The sequence below is a fragment of the Trichechus manatus genome, unplaced genomic scaffold, assembly GCF_000243295.1.
Source record: "Trichechus manatus latirostris isolate Lorelei unplaced genomic scaffold, TriManLat1.0 scaffold00021, whole genome shotgun sequence".
In the NCBI taxonomy this organism is placed as follows: Eukaryota; Metazoa; Chordata; class Mammalia; order Sirenia; family Trichechidae; genus Trichechus; species Trichechus manatus.
In genome coordinates, this window is record NW_004443957.1 from 17,971,179 (window position 1) to 17,990,665 (window position 19,487).

Below are 19,487 nucleotides of genomic sequence, written 5' to 3' on the forward strand. Positions count from 1 at the left end.
CCCATTGCTGCCAAGTTGATTCTGACTCATCGCGACCCTAAAGGACAGATTAGAACTGCCCCATAGGGTTTCCAAGGAGCGGTTGGTGGATTCAAACTGTTAACCTTTTGGTTAGCCGCCGGATTCTTAACCACTGTGCCACCAGGGCTCCTGGGCTCCTACAGAAACAGAAATTAGGAGTGTCTAATCCAAATGGCTTTGTATAGACTGGGCACCTGAGGTCCAGAAAGGTTACTGCCCCATTAAAATGCAAGTTTATTAATAAACAATTTAGCTACATGTATATAGAAAGACATCTACTGAATAAAACAAGGAACAGGAACGTTTAAAGTTCAGTGATAATAACTATCATTTGAGATAATTTCAAAGGAAATCACATGATATAAAGTCTTTGGCAAATGTAAACCAAGGTTCCTGCCTAAGATGACTCTTAAAAAGCCATATGTTAGCACTGGTATGATACCAAGTCCGTTTATTCAAGGAAGCTGCTTTCTAGTACATATGTTAAGACAGCTGGTTCTCTTACATCTAGTTATGCTAATCAAATGGCTTAGCCATATAGTTTCAAAATATAAAACATATCTTAATGATACAAAATTTTACCTAAATGATATTTTCTCGTAAGTTCTTTACTATTAACTAAATAAATAATTTGAGACTAAAGATTTGTTCACTGGGTTTGGTTTTTGTAATACCTGATAGATGCTTGCTTGCTCTGGATACCTCCCGAAAAGCTGTCAAGCAGTTGTATACGGAAATGTCAGTAACATGGGTTGCAAGAGTTCCAGAGTGATTCAGATGGTGGAAAAGGCCGCCATCCAAACTGAGTAAAGAGTCACTCTTCAACAATGCAAAGTGATTACCAATCCATCAAGAAACCAAATGGTTTCTACAACAGTAATTCTTCCTTTTGTCCAGAAATAGAATATACTAAGAAATAAAGGGGAAAACTGGTTTGGAGGAACCAGAGATATGGACCATTTAAGTAACCTTCCCAGTTTACTGTCTCATCTCTGAGACAGTACAGGTGACCCTATAAATATATAAAAGGAAAAAAAAAAAAAAGATTACCTCAGAAATGTCAATGTTATTTATATAAAAACAAGAATATTACGTTCTTCAGAAAAACTGCCAGCAAAAACTTCATTAAAAACTACAAACTTAAAAGACACTTGGAAAAACATCTACAACTAGACTGTTTAATTAGGTACTCATCTTGGAGACAGCAAATTGGGCAGCAGCTTATTGTCTCATCTTTGCTCTAAGAAATCTGCTTGACAATACTAAAAACAGATTTCTTTGTTTCAGAGAAAGCATTTGTGGAAAACTGGCATTTAATTCATACCAAAAAGTGGTTTCAGAGTTGACCTATTAGTTCACAATTACGGGAAAGAGGTCAAGGAAGTTTGGTTATTTCTTACACAAATAATAAAATAAAATTGCATTCCTTACCCTGACAACTTGCCGGGTACTTGTAATGAAGGCTTTTCTTATACTCAATTCAGTTGCATCGAGGTTGAATTTTCTAGGATTTGCTTCAACTATGCGTGGGTCAAAAAGTCAAGGTAAAGCAATTTCATTGTCAAAAGCCTGACAAACAACATCCTGTTAAATAACAGACTCTCTCACATGCAAGCAATAAAATCTGGCCCAAACTTTCTGAAAACATAGTCAACTTAACGCTAATCATTCTCAAACTTTCTCTGCCTGCAAGCTGTGTAAGGGTTCCTATGCCCACAGCAGAAACGATCTGTCAGTCTAAGAACCACAGCCTCTGCTGATGGGGTCCACGACAAATCCACATTGTCTGGCAACAGCTGAGCTGGGCTCTTCCTCATGCTTGCCAGCACCTCCTATTTATCCCTTTTTGACTCCAGACCACCTTTTCCCATAACAGCTTTTGCAAACCTTTTACACTTGTCACTCCAAACCATTTCCACTGATGCCAAGAAGCTAACCCTACTTCTTACTCTAAAAAGATCAAGGTCAGGGAAGGCTTCCCTGACTCTCCTACCCCTCTAGCCTGGTCCAATCGCCCCACAGGCACTCCCATAGCTGTCTGTATTTTTCTCTCATAGTCTGTAAGTATGTATTTGTGTTATTATTTGATTAATGTCTGTCTTCCCCCTACTATGCCATAAATTCCATGAGGGCTGCTACACTGTTTTGCTTATCAATCTAATTTCCATAACTGACAAAATGCCTGGCACATAGTACATTCAATAAATATTTGTTAAATGACGAATATCTATCAAAATTTTTTCCTCTTTATCTCACATTGTTTCTTTCTCCTCCAATCTTTTATCCTTCTCTCCTGCCTCAAGGGAAGATGGATCTCTCTGTAACTGTGGCTTTTAATTCCACCCTTCACATAGTTTGTTCCACTGATTTTAGGAAATACACTTGTCTTTTAATAATTTAAATGGTACCTGGATCATTATGATTGCTTAAAATTATTTATTTGACATATCACCTTCATATGTACCTGTGCTGACTATAGCATGATCCTGACAAAAGCTGGTTTCCTTGAGGTTTTATCTCACTTACAAGAAACACAAAAAACAAAAAACCCAGAGCTCAAAACATGCTACTGGCATATTTTCCATTGAAAGTTCTGGTTAAATGAGATTTCTAGCTGACAAAAGGCCATATAATTCTGCTTTTACAGTTCTCTGGTTGGTCAGATCAGTGGACTTATTTAACATGAATTAGCACAACAGATGTGCTTTGACTAAATGTAGTTTCATGGTACAAGATTCCTTTGCAATGGAGATTGGTACTGTAACATCACTTCTTAAACAGGAAAATGTTTATCTAAGGATCTTCTTTGATCTCTAATCTTATAATATTGGTCTATAGATACCTCTCTGAAACGATAGCTAACACTTTTATAAAACCTTACTGTGTGTCAGACATTTTCTATGTTCTTTGTATGTTTAATCCTCATTTAACAACCCTATGAGCTAGGTATAGTATTACCCTAACTTTCTACTGAAAAGGAGACTGAGTCGAGAGGTTAATCAATGTGCCCAAAGCTACACCATTAGTAACTGGTGGAGTCAGGACTTGAACACCAGCAGTATGACTCCAGGGTCTGGGTTCACAACCATTACACATTGCCTCTATATCACAGGATTTGTCAGCACTATAGAAGAATTTGGCTACCCTATTTTAGCTTACGGAGCACTGGTGGCATGGTAGTTAAGAGCTTGGCTGCTAACCAAAAGGTCAGCAGTTCGAATCCACCAGCAGCTTCTTGGAAACCCTATGAGGCAGTTCTACTCTGTCCTTTAGAGTCACTATAGAGTTGCTATGAGTCAGAATCAACTTGATGGCAAGGGGTTTGGTTTTTTCCAACGGGTATCTCAGCTTATTGGGCAATTATTTTAGATGTGTCAAAATAAGAACAACATTAATCCATTATTTAAAAAATGTATAATCTATGTACTTGAGACATTTGGATAAAAGCTTGTCCACTTGTCTATATACCCCAAATGGCATGCACACCACAGAAAAGGATATTGATAGTTTCGTCAAGGTCCTCTAGATCCCACTCTATGCTCCGGAGGTTGTTTCTCAGTTCGTTGGTGGTCCAGTCAATTTCTTCCCTTGTTGCTGTGGAGGGGTCCTGGAGGAGCTCTGTCCATCTCTGAAACAATCCCTGGGCAGTGTTGACTGCTTTTTGTACCTCTCTGTAATCAAGGTAAAGGGAATGCAGAGAAATCACAGAAAACATATTTCATGAACACGTTACTGTATGATGTAAGTTAACATTTACCATTGTACACCATCCTCAGCAACCACCATTCCCAAAAGTGTTTTTAAGTTTTCATAGAAGAAAACCCTTCACGTACAAATATCAAAGTTCAAAGCTTTAAATAAGAGTCTGAGAATTAGGTTCTCAGCTGATGTTTGGAATAAAATAGTCATTATTTAAAGTTATATCAAGTTTTTTGACACGCACATTTAATTCTTCTCTGAACAGACTGTATTTAAAAGTAGTATAAAAAGCAATCCTACAAATTAACTAAAGGGCCCTTAACATTCCAATATATTAATATTCAGATGTAAAAGTCCTAATACAGATTTTCTTTTACAGCTAGTCTTTTATAAATTAAGTATTATAATCTGAGACATTTTTAAAGCCAAAATGTCATTAAAGATTTCCAAACATTATTAGCTTCATATATATCTACTTTTCTGGATTAAGCAGTGCTGTACAGCAGATTAGTGTTTTTCCTGTTTAGAGAGTGAGAATAGGCCACTAAGTGCTTTGATCTTATATGCTTTTAGATTAAATATAGTCACAAAATGCAGTGCAGTGAATTATCATTATACAGCCGTTCTAGTCATGGTCTTGTAACTCCCACAAAATGATTGTGTGAGACTATGCAAATAAAGTGCTCATGGCCCACCAAGGGGACTGGACAGCCACTAATGCAAATAAGGTGCGCAGAACCCTTGCAGGGTATTAGTCAGTTTTGCCATCCCACTAGGCTTAAAGGGAGCCAATCCCAGAGGTTGGAGGGGGGACCTCACTCCCATCAAGAAGAAGAGCCGAGAGCGGAACGTGTCCTTTGGATCCAGGGTCCCTGTGCTGAGAACTTCCTAGATTCAGGAAACTGAGAGAAGGAGCTGTAACACTGAAGACAGCGAGAGACGGCAAGGCAGTGGAAAGAAGTGGTAGTAAGCATGGCAGCAAGAAGTGACAGCAAGCACAGCAGAGTCCAGCGGCAAAGAAACAGCAGCAGCAGAACCAGGAGAATAGTGCCAAGATGGTGTAGTGGACTTCCTGGCCCACGGAGTGAGGCGGTTGAGGTGGGCCTGCTGACCCACAGAGTGAGAGCTGAGCATCTTCAAGCAGGAGGCTTACTGGCGGAGAGGGGTGCCTCTGGGCACTTGTCAGTTAAGCTAAAGAGCTTTGTAACACTTGCCCGAGCTGGGGCGAGGCCAAGAGCAGGGGCTGAGGGTGAGGGACCTCAGATTCCTGCCTGTGGGCATGGCTGAGAAGAAGCTGTCCTGATCAAAGAATTGTATCCTGAGTTGTCCCTGTTACCTCCAAGTGGATCCTGATCCTAATAAACCCTAAGAAACCTCATAATCGTAATTATGGTCTGTGAATCCTGTGTGGCCATTGCAACAGATTATCGAACTCAGCAGAGAAGTAGAGAATGTGGTGAGGGGAATGGCTGGTGTCAGAATTGGTGAAAAGGTTGGAAAATGGAGGTATGTTTGACCTCCACCTCACAGGAATCAGCTTTAGGCTGATGTTGATGGTGATTCTCTCTCCTCCCCTTGAAGTTAGACAAGGTCTGATGAACGTTCTCCCCCAGCACTGGGCCAAATTCCACCATTTAAATGTTATCATCTGCATGTAAAAGCCAAATAAAAAAGGGGCCATTTTTTAATAATATGCTCTGTCTTGTACAAGGAAAACCCCACTGTTCCCAAACTAAGAGATTGGTTTTGATCCTTCAATTTCTAATTCTCCTGGAACCAACAGCACAAAAATGTGTTCCAGCTGATCAAGATGCTTGTCTATGCCTTTAGGACAGAATTTGCATGCATCCTATTCCCCCTGCCCTTTCAAGTACCAGAAGAGAAAGCACTAACAGAAATGAAGTGATATTTATGATATTTAGCTTCATAGCAAACTGATGAGAACTAAAAGGTTAAGTATTAAACAGAGAATACAGCTACTGAGCTTCAGACTGAATAAATCAGTAAGCTATATGGCCAACAATGAAATCTATAAGGCGTGTTCATAACCAGTTTATGGGTTAGGTAAGTCCTCTCATTGCTCCTCTCATGTCAGACTTTGGATTTCGGTGCTAAAGAAGGAAACTCTCTTTGAGAAGAAAAGGGGAAGGATTAAGGACATGAAATGCAAACCTGCTATCTTTACTCTTTATTGCAGTTTCTGGCAAATTTGGTGGCGAATGAGATACACATCTTCCCATAATGTGAAGTACTTGGTTTATCTGTAAACACTGAATATCATCTATGATGATGGAAGACAGAGTTAAAGAGCTACCTGTAATAATATTTCATTTTAAAGAATACAAAATTTATCAATTTTAGAAACCCACCAACCAAACTCACTGCCGTTGAGTCGATTCTGACTCATAGTGACCCTACAAGACAGAGCAGACCTGCCCTATAGAGTTTCCAAGGAGCGCCTGGTGGATTCGAACTGCTGACCTTTTGATTAGCAGCCATAGCTCTTAACCACTATGCCACCAGGGTTTCCTCAATTTTAGAAAGTAAGTTTAAATTCCTTCCCGAAAGCCTCAAACCTAAGAAACTTTAAGCTAGCTCATACCATGTTTCCACTACCAGTACACAACTCTGATTCTGTAATTAAATTCTCTTAAGTTACGGTCCTTAAACTTTTTTGGTCTCAGAACTCTTTTGTATTCTTAAAAATTACTGAGGACCTCAAAGAACTTAGACTGCTGTGGGCTGTATCTATCACTATGTACCATATCAGGAATTCAATCGGTCATTTAAAATATATTTATCAATTAATTTAAAAATAGCAATAAACTTATTACACGTTAACACAGTTTTCAGAAAAAATAATTTCTAAAACAAAAAATCTAGTGAGTAGCACTGTTTTACATTTTTGCACATCTCTTTAATATCTGATTTAATAGAAAACAGCTGGATTTTCATATCTGCTTCCACATGCAGTCTGCTGACATATGCTTTGGGTGAAGTATATGATGAAAATTCAGCCCACATAGATATACATTTGGAAAATAGAGTAGTATTTTAATAGTCTTTTTAGATACTTGTGGATATTCTTTTTTGAAACCACACCAACACTTGACAAGCAGTAGTTTCTTAAAGGTCAGCTGCAATACAGAAGCTGAAACCATATTAATGAACTTTTTGAACTCTCATACATTACAACTCATTGGTCTATCCTGTACTTTGAACGGATCTTTTACCCAAGCATGATTTTATATACTTTTATAATATCATGTACTGGCCATTAGAAATACTAGTTTACTGAGTACTGCAGGTCTTCCAAATGTTGATTCAATCCACTATACAATATCCAAAACTATATTCGTTACTATCACCAACAAGATCATCAGAAAAACTTCAGTATTAGGAGTCTCTAAGACCACAGTAGTGAATATAGGTTTTCCAAAATTCTATTATAAAAAAAAAGGCTCTAATTTTATCACTGGTAAAAATACTGTTAGTTGTTTTCCTTGAGGTGACAGGCTCACCTCATTCATTTTTAATATCCTCAAGTACTGAGATAATTTTGAGATTTGAGAAGATATGCAAGTCTGAATAACCAGGTTGTCTGCCAGTCATTTTTTCAAGTAAAACTGAGGTCGGCGGGGGCAGGGCAGGGAGGGGAATACTATTTACTCTCACAACTCAATTACAGAAGTGCTCTTCCTGGGAACAACCGTTTTTCTTCACAATACAGCAAAATGCTTTATGCACACTTCCCATTTTGTCACATAGAATATTAAAGCATGTACTAAGACAGGGAGAAAATATTTACAACTTACATAGCTGACAAATGACTTGTATCCAGAATGTGGTTAAGCATTCAGCTGCTAACCAAAAGGTCAGCAGTTCGAATCCACCAACTGCTTGCTCCCTGGAAACCCTACGGGGCAGTTCTACTCTGTCCTACAGGGTCGCATGCTATGAGTTGGAATCAACTTGATGGCAATGTGTTTGTTTTTTTTTTTAAATCCAGGATATATAAAGAACTCTCAAAACTCAGTAAGAAAACGAACCCAATTTTAAAAATGGGCAAAGGTTTGGACAGTCACTTCACTAAAGACAGACAGATAACAAACAAGCACATGAGAAGATGCTCAATACCATCTGTCATTAGGAAAATGCAAATTAAATATACAATGAACTACCACTACATACTCAGAATGGCTTAAAAAAACAAAACTAACAAGCAAGCAAACGAAAAACACTGACAATACTAAAAAAAGTGCTGGCCAGATGGTGGAATAACTGGTGGAAATGCAAAAGGGCACAGTCACTTTAGAAAACAATTTGGCTGTTTCTTATAAAATTAAACATACACTTAACCATCTGACCCAGCAACCCCACTCCTAGCTGAAATGAAAGCTTATGCTGACACAATAACCTGCAAATGTTTATAGCAGCTTTATTCATAACCACCCAAATCAGAAAACAACCCAAACGTCCTTCAACTAATGAATGGATAAACTGTGGTTCATCAATACAATGGAATACTGCTCAACGAAAAGGAACAAACTACTGATACACACAACATGAACGACTCTCAAATGCATTACGCTAAGTAAAAGAAGCCAGACTCAGAAGGCCCCATACTGTACGATTCCATTTATATAACCTTCTGGAAAAGGCACAACTATGGGGGGCAGAAAACAGATCAGTAGTTGCCAAGTGCTGAACATAAAGGCGGGGGTTGACTAAATGGGACTCAGGGAAACTTTTAGGGGTGATGGATCTGCTCTATACCCAATTTGTGGAGGTGGTGGTTACACAACTATGGGCATTTGTCAAACTTCACAGAATTGTATGCTAAAAAAGGTGAATTTTACTGTAGGGAAATGAAAAAATTTTTAAATGAACAAAAGTGTACTCAAGGGTCAAGATTTAATAAAATAATTTTTATTCCTTGGTGAAGGACATTCTCAAGGGAAAATGACTTTTTTCTTTTTTTACTGTGAGCACAGGGTGGTGAAGAATACAATGACGACTAGCACAGTTCTGCGCCACTACCTTGATTTATGCCAAGGCACCAGCAGCCGCACCCACCATTGTTTTTGCACCATTGGTGCTAACGGCAACACAGTGAAAAGAGCAAATATCTTAGTATTATTATGAGTTTTAACCTGATGAACCCTCTGTGAAAGGATCTTAGGGACCTCCTGCGATCCATGGACCATATTTTGAGAACTACAACTCTTTAAGATAATGTAAATACTCAGATTTGGTGGGGAGGGCAAGAGGTGTATAGATTCTAGTAGCACTGAGCATGAAATCTGGAAGTCCTTACGCACTCAAGAACTTAAGCATATCCTGAGGAAGAAATGAAAGAAAAGGCAGGAATTACAAAAAATGCTACAGCCCAATGCCAGGATAACGCTTAACACCCCCACAAGATTCATATTTAGTTTTCATTTAGTAGCACAGACATAAGAAAGGCAAAGTATCCGTTTATTTTACATTTCTAAGACAGATGCTTTAAGAGATGTTTTAAGAATCAAAGGTGGGGACTGCAGCAATGGCTCAAATCTTGAAAGTGTGCTTTTAGAGTAGATACAGTCACAAGGTTTTAAAAACGTTTTCCCCCAGCATTGGGCCAATAAACCAAAACCCCAGAAGCAGATCACCAGGCCTTTCTTCCAAGGCACCTCTGGACGTGTTCAAACTGCCAATCTTTTGGTTAGAAGTCTACTGCTTAACCGTTTGCACCACAAAGGGACTCCTACTGAGCCAATATTCACCGTTTAAATGTTGTAATCTAACTCCACTGCATATAAAACCCCAAAAAGAGTCATTTTACAATAATAACCTGCAGTATAGCAAGGAATTCTATTTTCACAGCAGTCATTGGGGTTCCTCAAAGCTTAAAATATCTCCCTATTTTTCTTTTTCCAATGTCATTTCAATTGAGAAGAAGGCATGAATGGGGAATAGGAAACAACACTGGTTACAAACAAGATCTATTTTTAAGCAAAATAATTAAGAGTAACCAGAATTTTCTAAAGAACCTGGGATTCCTAAATAGTTTCAAGAGCCACAAGACATGGTGGCTGATGATGTGTGAGGCTCTAACCAGTGAACACTCTCATAATCACTTGGAAGCATCTAGAACTAAACCTTTAGAATCACTTGGCATTCCAAGTAAATCAATTAATAAAAAAGAGGAGTATATATTCATGCAATCTGTTTAGATCTGTGAATGTTTTAACAAGAAGTGAAGTGTCCATCTAGTTTTCTTCACACTACTTTTTCAGGAAAGCAAGGATGTTATTTCTGCATCAATTGGCTCTTAGCACTTCATACAAATGCGCACCCAGCATTGTTGTCTGTTCCACACAGTTACCCCATGTGAGCACTTCAGTCTGAGAGTGAGCACTTTACTCTGAGTGAGCAACTGCATATGCTGACTCCCCAGGCAACAGCAATCCATATTTGTCTGTGATCTTCCCTCCAAATGTCAAACTCACAAGATACTGACTCTTTTTCCTGTAAAGTCTGGTTTAGCATATGCTTCCAAAGTCACTTTTGTCTTACACAGGCAGCACCTCAGGGGCAAAAAGAGTCACAATGTTGGTAATACCAGGCACAAAGCTTTTCCCCTTTGCTGTACACCAAAGAGTCCATTAAAATAATGAGACCTGTCATGTCTTCCTGGATTAAACTCCCTATGAACAGCCGAATCAAGAGCCTTCACTGCAATCCACCACAAGCCTGTGTCAGAGATCACTTGTAATGCAGGCCTTCTTTCTCCATAAGCAACTGGCAAAAACAACAACGTAGTCCATGTCTTTGAAGAATGTATTTTTGGGAAAACCAAAGACACAAGGGAAAGATTAATCCAAAGGACTAATGGACCACAATTACCATAGCCTCCACCAGACTGAGTCCAGTACAACTAGATGCTGCCCGGCTATGACCACTGACTGCTCTGACAGGGATCACAACAGAGGGTCCCAGACAGAGCTGGAGAAAAATGTAGAACAAAATTCCACCTCACAAAAAAAGATCAGACTTACTGGCCTGACAGAAACTGGAGAAACTCTAAGAGTACAGCCCCTGGACGCCCTTTTAGCTCAGTAATGAAGTCACTCCTGAGGTTCACCCTTCAGCCAAAGATTAGACAGGCCCATAAAACAAAACGAGACGAAAGGGGCACACCAGCCCAACGCCAAGGGCTAGAAGGCAGGACGGGACAGGAAAGCTACTGACTGGGAACCCAAGGTCGAGGGAGAGTGCAGACATGTTGTGGGGTTGGTAACCAATGTCACAAAACAATATGTGTACTGATTGTTTAATGAGAAGCTAGTTTGTTCTGCAAACCTTCATCTAAAGTACAATAAACTAAATAAAAACCTGAGATCTAGGCAATAAAAAAAAGAATATCTTTTGGGTAAAAATAAATCATCCAAGTTTTCAAAACCAGATTCTCCCATATCTTCTACATAAAAATGTGACAATGGCAGGACCAACCTAATTTGTTTTTGAAGCCAGCCTAACATTGACTCGTCATTGACAGTTGAGCCTCTCCCATACAACTTTCCTACCTGTTCCACCACTGTGAAGGGCTCACCATCCCAACCAACCTCTAGAGGTAATATATCCAGATATCCAGAAAGTTTTCTTATTGGATCTAAGCAAGTTTGCAAAGGAAAACGAGAGGAGTGTCTCAGCCGCTAGGGAGTTTTTGTTTCCCTGTATCTGTCATTCAGTGGGACCACCAAATTGTATGGTAATTGTAGCTGCAATCTCCATCATCTTTTTTATTTCTCCTTTCTTCTTTGACCATGCTGATAGATTCTATATCGGTATCTGTTCCAGTTACTGTGGCTGTGTAACAAACTCCTTCAAAACCTAGTGGTGTAAAATAACTATTTATTATGGTCACTGTTATGGATTGAATTGTATCCCCCCAAAATGTATGTCAACTTGCCAGACTTAATGGTCTGAGACTGGAGGAACCCCGAAAGACATGGACCCTGGACTCTGTTAGCCCAGAAGTGAAACCATTCCCGAAGCCAACTTTTCAGACAAAGATTAGACTGGACTATGGGACATAAAATGATACTAGAGAAGAGAGTGCTTCTTAGCTCAAGTAGATACATGAGACTAAATAGGCAGCTCCTGTCTGGAGGTGAGATGAGAAGGCAAAAAGGGACACGAGCTGGCTGAATGGACATGGGAAATCTGGGAAGGAAAGGAGTGTACTGTCACATTACAGGGAGAGCAACTAGGATCACGTAACAATGTGTATATAAATTTTTATATGAGAAACTGACTTGAACTGTAAACTTTCACTTAAAGCACAATAAAAAAGTGTGTCAACTTGGCTAGGTCATGATTCCCAGTATTGTGTGATTGTCTACCATTTTGTCACCTGATGTGATTTTCCTGTGTGTTGTAAATTCTATCTCTATGACATTAATGAGGCAGGATTAGAGGCAGTTATGTTAATGAGTCAGGACTCAATCTACAAGATTAGGTTGTATCTTGAGTCAATTTCTTTTGAGATATAAAAGAGAGAATCAAGCAGAGAGACAAGGGGACCTCATGCCACCAAGAATGAAGATCCAGGAGAGAAGTGTGTCCTTTGGACCAGGGGTCCCTGCGCTGAGAAGCTCCTAGACTAGGGGAAGATTGATGACAAGGACCTTCCCCCAGAGCACACAGAAAGAGAAAGACTTCCCCTGGAGCTGGTGCCCTGAATGTGGACTTCTAGCCTCCTAGACTGTGAGAGAATATATTTCTCTTTGGTAAAGACATCCACTTGTAGTACTTCTGTTACAGCAGCACTAGATAACTAAGACAGACTCAATTGACTGGGGATGTAAGAGTGGGGGGTTCCTCAGTAAAATCTAACTCTAGGCATTGTCTCCACATGATCTCTCTAGCAGAGTGGCTTTAGCGTAGCTGGGCTTCTTACATGTTAGTTCAGGGCACCCTAGGCTTACATCTCAAGATAGGAAGAGCCAAGAGGAAGCTAAATTAGTTGCCTTTAATGACAGCTTCGGAAGCCAAGCAGTGTCACTTCTGCCTCATTCTCTCAGTCAAGACAGTTACAAAGGTCTGTCCAGGATCAAGGAAAGGAAACATAAATCTCAGCTCTTGAGAGGGGAAGGCCAGCTTCACAATTTAAGAAAAACCATTTGGATAAGATATACAGTGGCAGCCATCTTTGCAAAAATATAATCTGCCACAGCATCTGTACCTGAGAGAAGTCCCAGTTTCATCAATATACTAAGAGAGGTTTGTAAAGGCATATATTTTCCATTCTAGTAACAAAATTTGAAAAACCTAGGCTGTGCAAACCTCTACAACCACGTCACCCTCCCGCTCCTCACCCTTCTGGAACTGGCTCCTACCTCTTAGCCCACTGGCCCTTGTCCCACCACCTAACCCTTGGGCTAGGTAAGGAAGGAGTTTTTATTGTCTTAACTTCCATACTCATACCCTTTACTTGACTTTACTGCTATTTCCAAATTCAACCTCACTGTAATATCTTTTATAATTACTCTCGTGAAAAAAATTATTATCTTTACTACCTGAGTTGATTTTGATCCATAGAGACCCTATAGTACAGGGCAGAACTGTCCCACAGGGATTCCAAGGCTATAATCTTTAAGGAAGCAGAATGCCACATCTTTCTCCCACGGAGTGGCTGGTGGGTTCCAACCACTAACTTTTTGGTTCACAGACGAGTGCTTTACCACTGTGCCACCAGGGCTCCTTGTCTTCACTACAGTTATATATACAATTTTTGATCCCAACCTGCTTATGCTTCCATCGCAACTCTGGGATAGTACTACTACCACCAATGACACAGCTGGTCAAAGTCAGGGAATTTAACTCATCCTCATTTTCAGTGTACTTGACACTATAGCCCACTGTATCAATTTTCTTGAGATTCTCAGTTCCTTTGTATCTGTGACAATGTGCTGATCTAGTTTTCTACCGATTTTCTTCTTTCTCTTCATTTCATCTGTTGTTTCTCAGCATTCTTTTTACAGTTTCTAGGTGCTCAGTGGAGTCCCGGGGCAGTGTGAACAGTTAATGTACTTGGCTGCTAACAGAAAGGCTGGAGGCTTGAGTCCATCCAAAGGTGCCCTGGAAGAAAGGGCTGGGGAACTACTTCTGAAGAATCAGCCATAAAAAACCCTAAGGAGCACAGTTCTACTCTGACACACACTGACTGCGCTGCCATGATTCAGAGTCCATTAAATGACAACTGTTTTTTTAGGTGCTCATAAGCATTCACAAGTTCAAAACACCCCATTAAGCTGGTAATTCTCCAATGATTATTTTCAACCAAACCACTCACCCAGGATTAATTCCTATATTTTTAGCTGCCTTTAGGATTATTTTGCCAAAAAAAAAAAAAAAAAAAAAAACTTAAACATATTCTCTCTACTAAAAAAGCAGGTATTCAAACAAAAAGTCTTTTAAAAAAAAAAAGAAAAATCAGCATCCTTAACTTCCCTATTTTAGTCAATAGTGCCATTTTCCAAAACGTGTCTAGACAAGATTCATCTTTGACTCCCTTTCCTACTTCTTACCTTGCACAACCTCTACGTATGCCCAATCAGTGGATTTTTAGATCTGGAAGGAAGTTTCAAGATATTCTAGTCTGCATTCATTAGAGCTGGGACTCAGACAACTCAAGCTGCTAGCCTCAATTCTTCTGCCCCTCAGTATGAGGCTCTTTCCACTACCAAGGCCTATTTAATTCCATCTTTGCAAAGCCTCCAAACAAATTTATTTTCTTTGTGGAATCAGAAGACTTGGGTTTGAGCCCTGGCTCTTCCCCTTAAAAGTTGTTTAACTAGAGACAAGTGAATAGTAACTGCTAGTTAAGGCTGGCTCATGAGTTAAGAATTTACAATAGGTATCACATTAAATTTATACTCCTCAGGCAGGTATTCAAAACCCCTTCTATATCTCCTTCTACCCCAAAACTGGCCAACTCTAACATCCAACCTGATTTCTCACTAAAACAAATTCTGTTTCAACTAGCAGGTATTACTTGCAGCCTCACCTTTCTCACTCGTCATTGTACAATCTTGCTCAGGGCCCAGACTGAGGCTCCACCTGCTTCATTCAAGTATCCTTGACCAACATTTCTACTGTGGGTCTTTCCTTTCTTCAATCTCCACAGCATCTCAACTCTTCAAAAATCTTACACACAATGTATACTCTCTTTTATATATACTTTCATATATCTCCATAACTAGACAATTTCAAAGAGCCAAATGCAGTATTAAACATTCAATAAATTTATAACAAATGCTTACAAAATTGTTTTTACAATGAAACATCTGATTCTGATTTTTTTTTTTAAAGTAGTAAATGAGATTTGCTTTATGTTCAATTTTACTGGACCAAAATTACTCTGCAAGTAGGGTTAATTTTTTTCATAGTGACTATACCAATAAATGAAGCCCTGGTGGCACAGTGGTTAAGAGATGGGCTGCTAACCAAAAGGCTGGCAGTCTGTATCCACCAGCTGCTCCCTGGAAACCTATGGTGCAGTTCTGCTCTGTCCTAAGGGTTGCTGTGAGTTGGAATCAACTTGAGGGTTTGGGTTTCTGGTATACCAATAAACATTTTTTTTAATATTGTGAATAAAATGCACGATGCTTACCCTCAAGGATCTCCCAATCTGGTGCTAAGAAGGCTAGACAAACAGACAAGAGAAAACTAGAAAATAATACAACATAATATATACCATTTGGCTCATTTGCTTACTTATTCTTTATTTCAACACTGATCTACAGCCAAGAACCTGGAAATAAACTATCCTCATTCAGGCAACAAAGCCTCCAAGCCAGCAAAATATAAACAACCGCAACATTTATGCCTCTTACTAGTAGGAGAGGCTCACTTCGTACCAATATACTCACATATTACAACAAACTCAATTACGTGGTTTTCTTTATGACTTGTATGGTTAAGAAGTTGCAAATTCTAAAAGCTTTCCAACAAGAGAGGGAAAAAACTACAGGACCAAAAACTCAACCTGGGTTCACTCATCAAATGCTGAATGAGTCCCTGCTGAATACAAAGATGAATAAGGTATGATTTAAATATGGTATTTTTCAACTAGCAAAATAATAAAGAGAAAAATGAGAATTTCACTACTGGCAAGGAAGCAAGGGAAATGGGCCCCTCAAGCCCTGCAGAGCTGTGGTGGGGAACAGTGAGTAGAGAAGAGGACATTCTGGAGGGCAGTCTTGTTATATGCATCAAAAGCCTTGAAAATGCGCATGCCCTGTGAATTAGCAATTCTGCTACACAAATATAGATTATGAGAATAATCAGAACCACCAATAAAGATCTATTACAAGGAGGCTTTCCACTATATTAACTGTAATACTGAAAAATTAGAAACAACATAAATGTCCATCCTAAGAGATAAATTACATGACATAACACTGTGTAATCATTTAAAGTTCCCTCTCCCCAAGACTTTTTAAGGACGTAAGAAAATACAGATAAAAGGACCATAAAAACCAAACATACAGTATGATCCAAATTTCTAAAATGATTATTAGTACTAATACACACACATATAAATCCCAGCCTTTCCACTTACAAGCCTATAAATTTGAAGTGTTTTACTCCCTCAGTTTCATTCTTCTCATTTATAAAATAATGATAATAATAGCACCTACTTCATAAGGATTCAAAAGACAATCTCTGTTAGCTTCTTAGCACATTGCTGGCACATAATAAGTAATCAAAAACTGATGGATGTTATTACGTGAAATCATAAATAGGAACAAAGACTGAAAAGAAAGACACCAAAATTTTGTTTTGTTTTTTAATTTTTTTCCCAACATTTTATTGTGCTTTAGGTGAAAGTTTACATAATTTCCAATCAATGATTCTTACACAAATTGTTCTGTGACATTGACTACAATTCCCACAATGTGTCAGCACTCTCCCCATTTCCTCCCTGGGTTCCCCATTTCCATTAATCTAGTTTCCCGATCCCTCCCGCCTTCTAATCTTTGGTTTTAGGCAAATGTTGCCCTTTTGGTCTCATATAGTTGATTGTTCCAAGAGTACACTCTTCATGGGTATTATTGTTTATTTTACAGCCCCATCTATTATTTGGTGAAAAGGTGGCCTCTGGGAGTGTCTTCTGTTTCAAGTTAGAAGGTTGTCTTAGGGCAATAGTCTTGGGGGGATTCCCCCCAAGAACACCAAAATTTTAACTATTTCCAGATGGTAGCATTTGAACGGATTTTCCTTTTCTCTTTATATTTTTCTTTATTTCTTAAGTTTTCTAAAATAAGCATATTTTAAATGTTACTAAAATAACAAAAGACATGGTTTTCACTCTGTCAGAAAGGGCAGTCTTTTTGGATGTAAACATATAAACAGACATTTAGAAAGGAAAGATGGTATACTTACGGAGCATTTAACATATACCTCGAAACTGTGCTAGGCAATACACGCACTATCTCATTTAACCTCATAACCTATAAAGTAGACACCGTTAAGCCTGGAAAGAGCCCTGGTGACACACTGGTTAAGAACTCGGCTACTAACTAAAAGGTTAGCGGTTTGAACTCATCAGCCCCTCCACAGGAGAAAGATGTGGCAGTCTACTTCCATAAAGAATACAGCCTTAGTAACCCTATGGGGCAGTTCTACTCTATTCTATGAAGTCACTGTGAGTCAGAATCGACTCGACAGCAATGGGTTTGTTTTTTTTTTTTTTTTTTGGTTTGGTTAAGCCTGGTTTGTACGTAAAAAAACAGGTTCAGAGAGGATAAGTAACTTGCCAGAAGTTACACCAAGTAATTGGCAGAAGTGAGATTCCAAGCCCAGGTCAGTCTGAACACCAAAGCCCAGTTCTTTCCATCAAACCTCACTGCCTCCTACAGTCACCTGAAAAGAAAAATTACACCCAAAGCATGCATCTCTTTCTCTTTGCCTGGCTTTATTCTTCTCACATAACTTACTAACACCTGACACACTGTACATTTATTAATATGTTTAATGTCTGTCTCTCCCCTTGTTATAATACAAGCCCCAAAAGCACAGGTATGTTTTTTCTTCACTGCTGTATATCTCAATCCCTGGCACACAGACAACACTCAACAAATACTTTAGAATGAAAGATTCTGAATGCAGAAATGACTCCATCACGTTTCCGTAGTCACATCTGGTAGCACTGTGAAGAGACTGGCATGGTGGCAGAGAGGCTTGCTGAAGAGCTGCTCACAAGGGTCCAGAGGAGAACATGAAGTAGAACAGAGGAACTACAAATAGAAAGGAGACTCCAGAGATATTCAAGGGGTAACACTGACAGGACGCGACGACCAACTGGACTTGGGACCGAAGGAGAGTGCAGAGTCAGGAATGAAGAGGGCTAAAACAACGTACTGCATTGGGCAAATCTTCTGTGATACACCGTGAACGTCTGGGGCAGGCAGGACCAAATCTGCCCTAAAAGTACAGCTGCCCAGTTGTGGGGTTGGGGATTCTGCTCTGAACAAGACACCAACAATGTTAAAACCTCATAAAAGGAGCCTCAAACACTCAGGCTAATTATGTCATGCTTAAATTACAACAGCTTTCTAATTTTTCCTCACACTGACACACCCAACACTGCTACCAAATCAATATTCCTAAAACCTAATTTCATGTTATTCCCCTGCTTTAAAATCTCTAATGTCCTCAAGATGAGGTTTTCCTCAGGCCAGCATAACCTGACCCTATTCTACTGGTAATGTTAAGTGTTAACAGTACGAGTAGAATTAGACTGTTCAAATTTGAATCCTGGGTCTACCACTTAACAGCTGTGTGACCTTGGTCAGGTAACTTACCCTCTCTGTACTTTCTCATAAGGAGCCGTGGTGGTGCAGTGGTTAAAGTGATCGACTGCTAACCAAAAGATTGGCGGTTCAAAACCACCAGCGGCTCCACGGGAGAAAGATGTGGCAGTCTGCTTCCGCAGAGATTTATAGCCTTGGAAACCCTATGGGATTGCTATGAGTTGGAATCAACTCGACGGCAGTGGGTTTGGTTTTTTGGTTTTGTGCTTCCTCAAGCTTGTCTTTAAAATGTGGCTAGTACCCAGGAAGACTAAACAAAGACTCACAGAAAGTGCTTACTTAGCACATAATGCTTGGCATAGGAGACACATCTTTAAATGTTAGCTAATATTACTTCCCCAAAAAACTTCCTACTCCGTCTGGGCTGCTCTCCATGATGATTTCTAAACACACAACGCCCACCTCAGGGTCTCTGCTGGTGCTGTTCCCACCCATGACACATCACCCCTTACCACCACCACTACCACCTCCACCACCACAAACAGTATTCATTCAACATCTACACTATATATTCAAGGTGCTGGGCTGAGTATAGGAAAAATAGTCTCAGAGCTCACAGTATAATAATGAGAGACAGCCTGAGGAAGAGGTGCAATAATCTGTTACAGGTACCAAGAGAAGCACTTCATGGAGGCAGTGAACACGCTTAAAATGAATTCTGAAAGTTGAGTGGGTCAATCAGGCAGAGTGGATGCATCTGCAACAAGAGCATGCAGTGACTGCTGTCACGGTCACTGTACTGAGTCTGGCATCGCTAGAGCACTGAGGGAAGAGTGAGCAGAGGGCAGGGGAGAGAAGCGGCTGCAGATCATAAAGTATTTGGACTTTATTCTGTAGGCAACGGGCTGCACTAAATATTATGTAGGGTACTCTTGCCTGAGTTCTAGAAAGCTACACCTG

At 39.6% G+C, this 19,487-nt stretch overlaps 1 protein-coding gene across 4 annotated transcripts in view; it reads right to left on the reverse strand.

Moving 5' to 3' along the window:
* STX6 (syntaxin 6) overlaps positions 1-19,487 on the reverse strand; it is a 58,804-nt gene that overhangs the window by 35,706 nt on the left and 3,611 nt on the right. For 3 of the 4 annotated variants that reach the window (XR_002823489.1, XM_023728089.1, XM_023728090.1), the window contains exons 1-3: positions 5,893-6,155; positions 3,523-3,692; positions 1,453-1,547 (exon numbers count right to left, since the gene is read on the reverse strand). Coding sequence is in view for 3 of the 4 variants with exons in the window: in XM_023728089.1 (XP_023583857.1) it covers positions 1,453-1,547; positions 3,523-3,692; positions 5,893-5,960 (333 nt within the window). In the remaining variant the exon portion in view is untranslated. Of the gene's footprint in view, positions 1-1,452; positions 1,548-3,522; positions 3,693-5,892; positions 6,156-19,487 lie in introns of those variants that run through there. The other variant, XM_004372882.2, reaches the window with a different exon arrangement.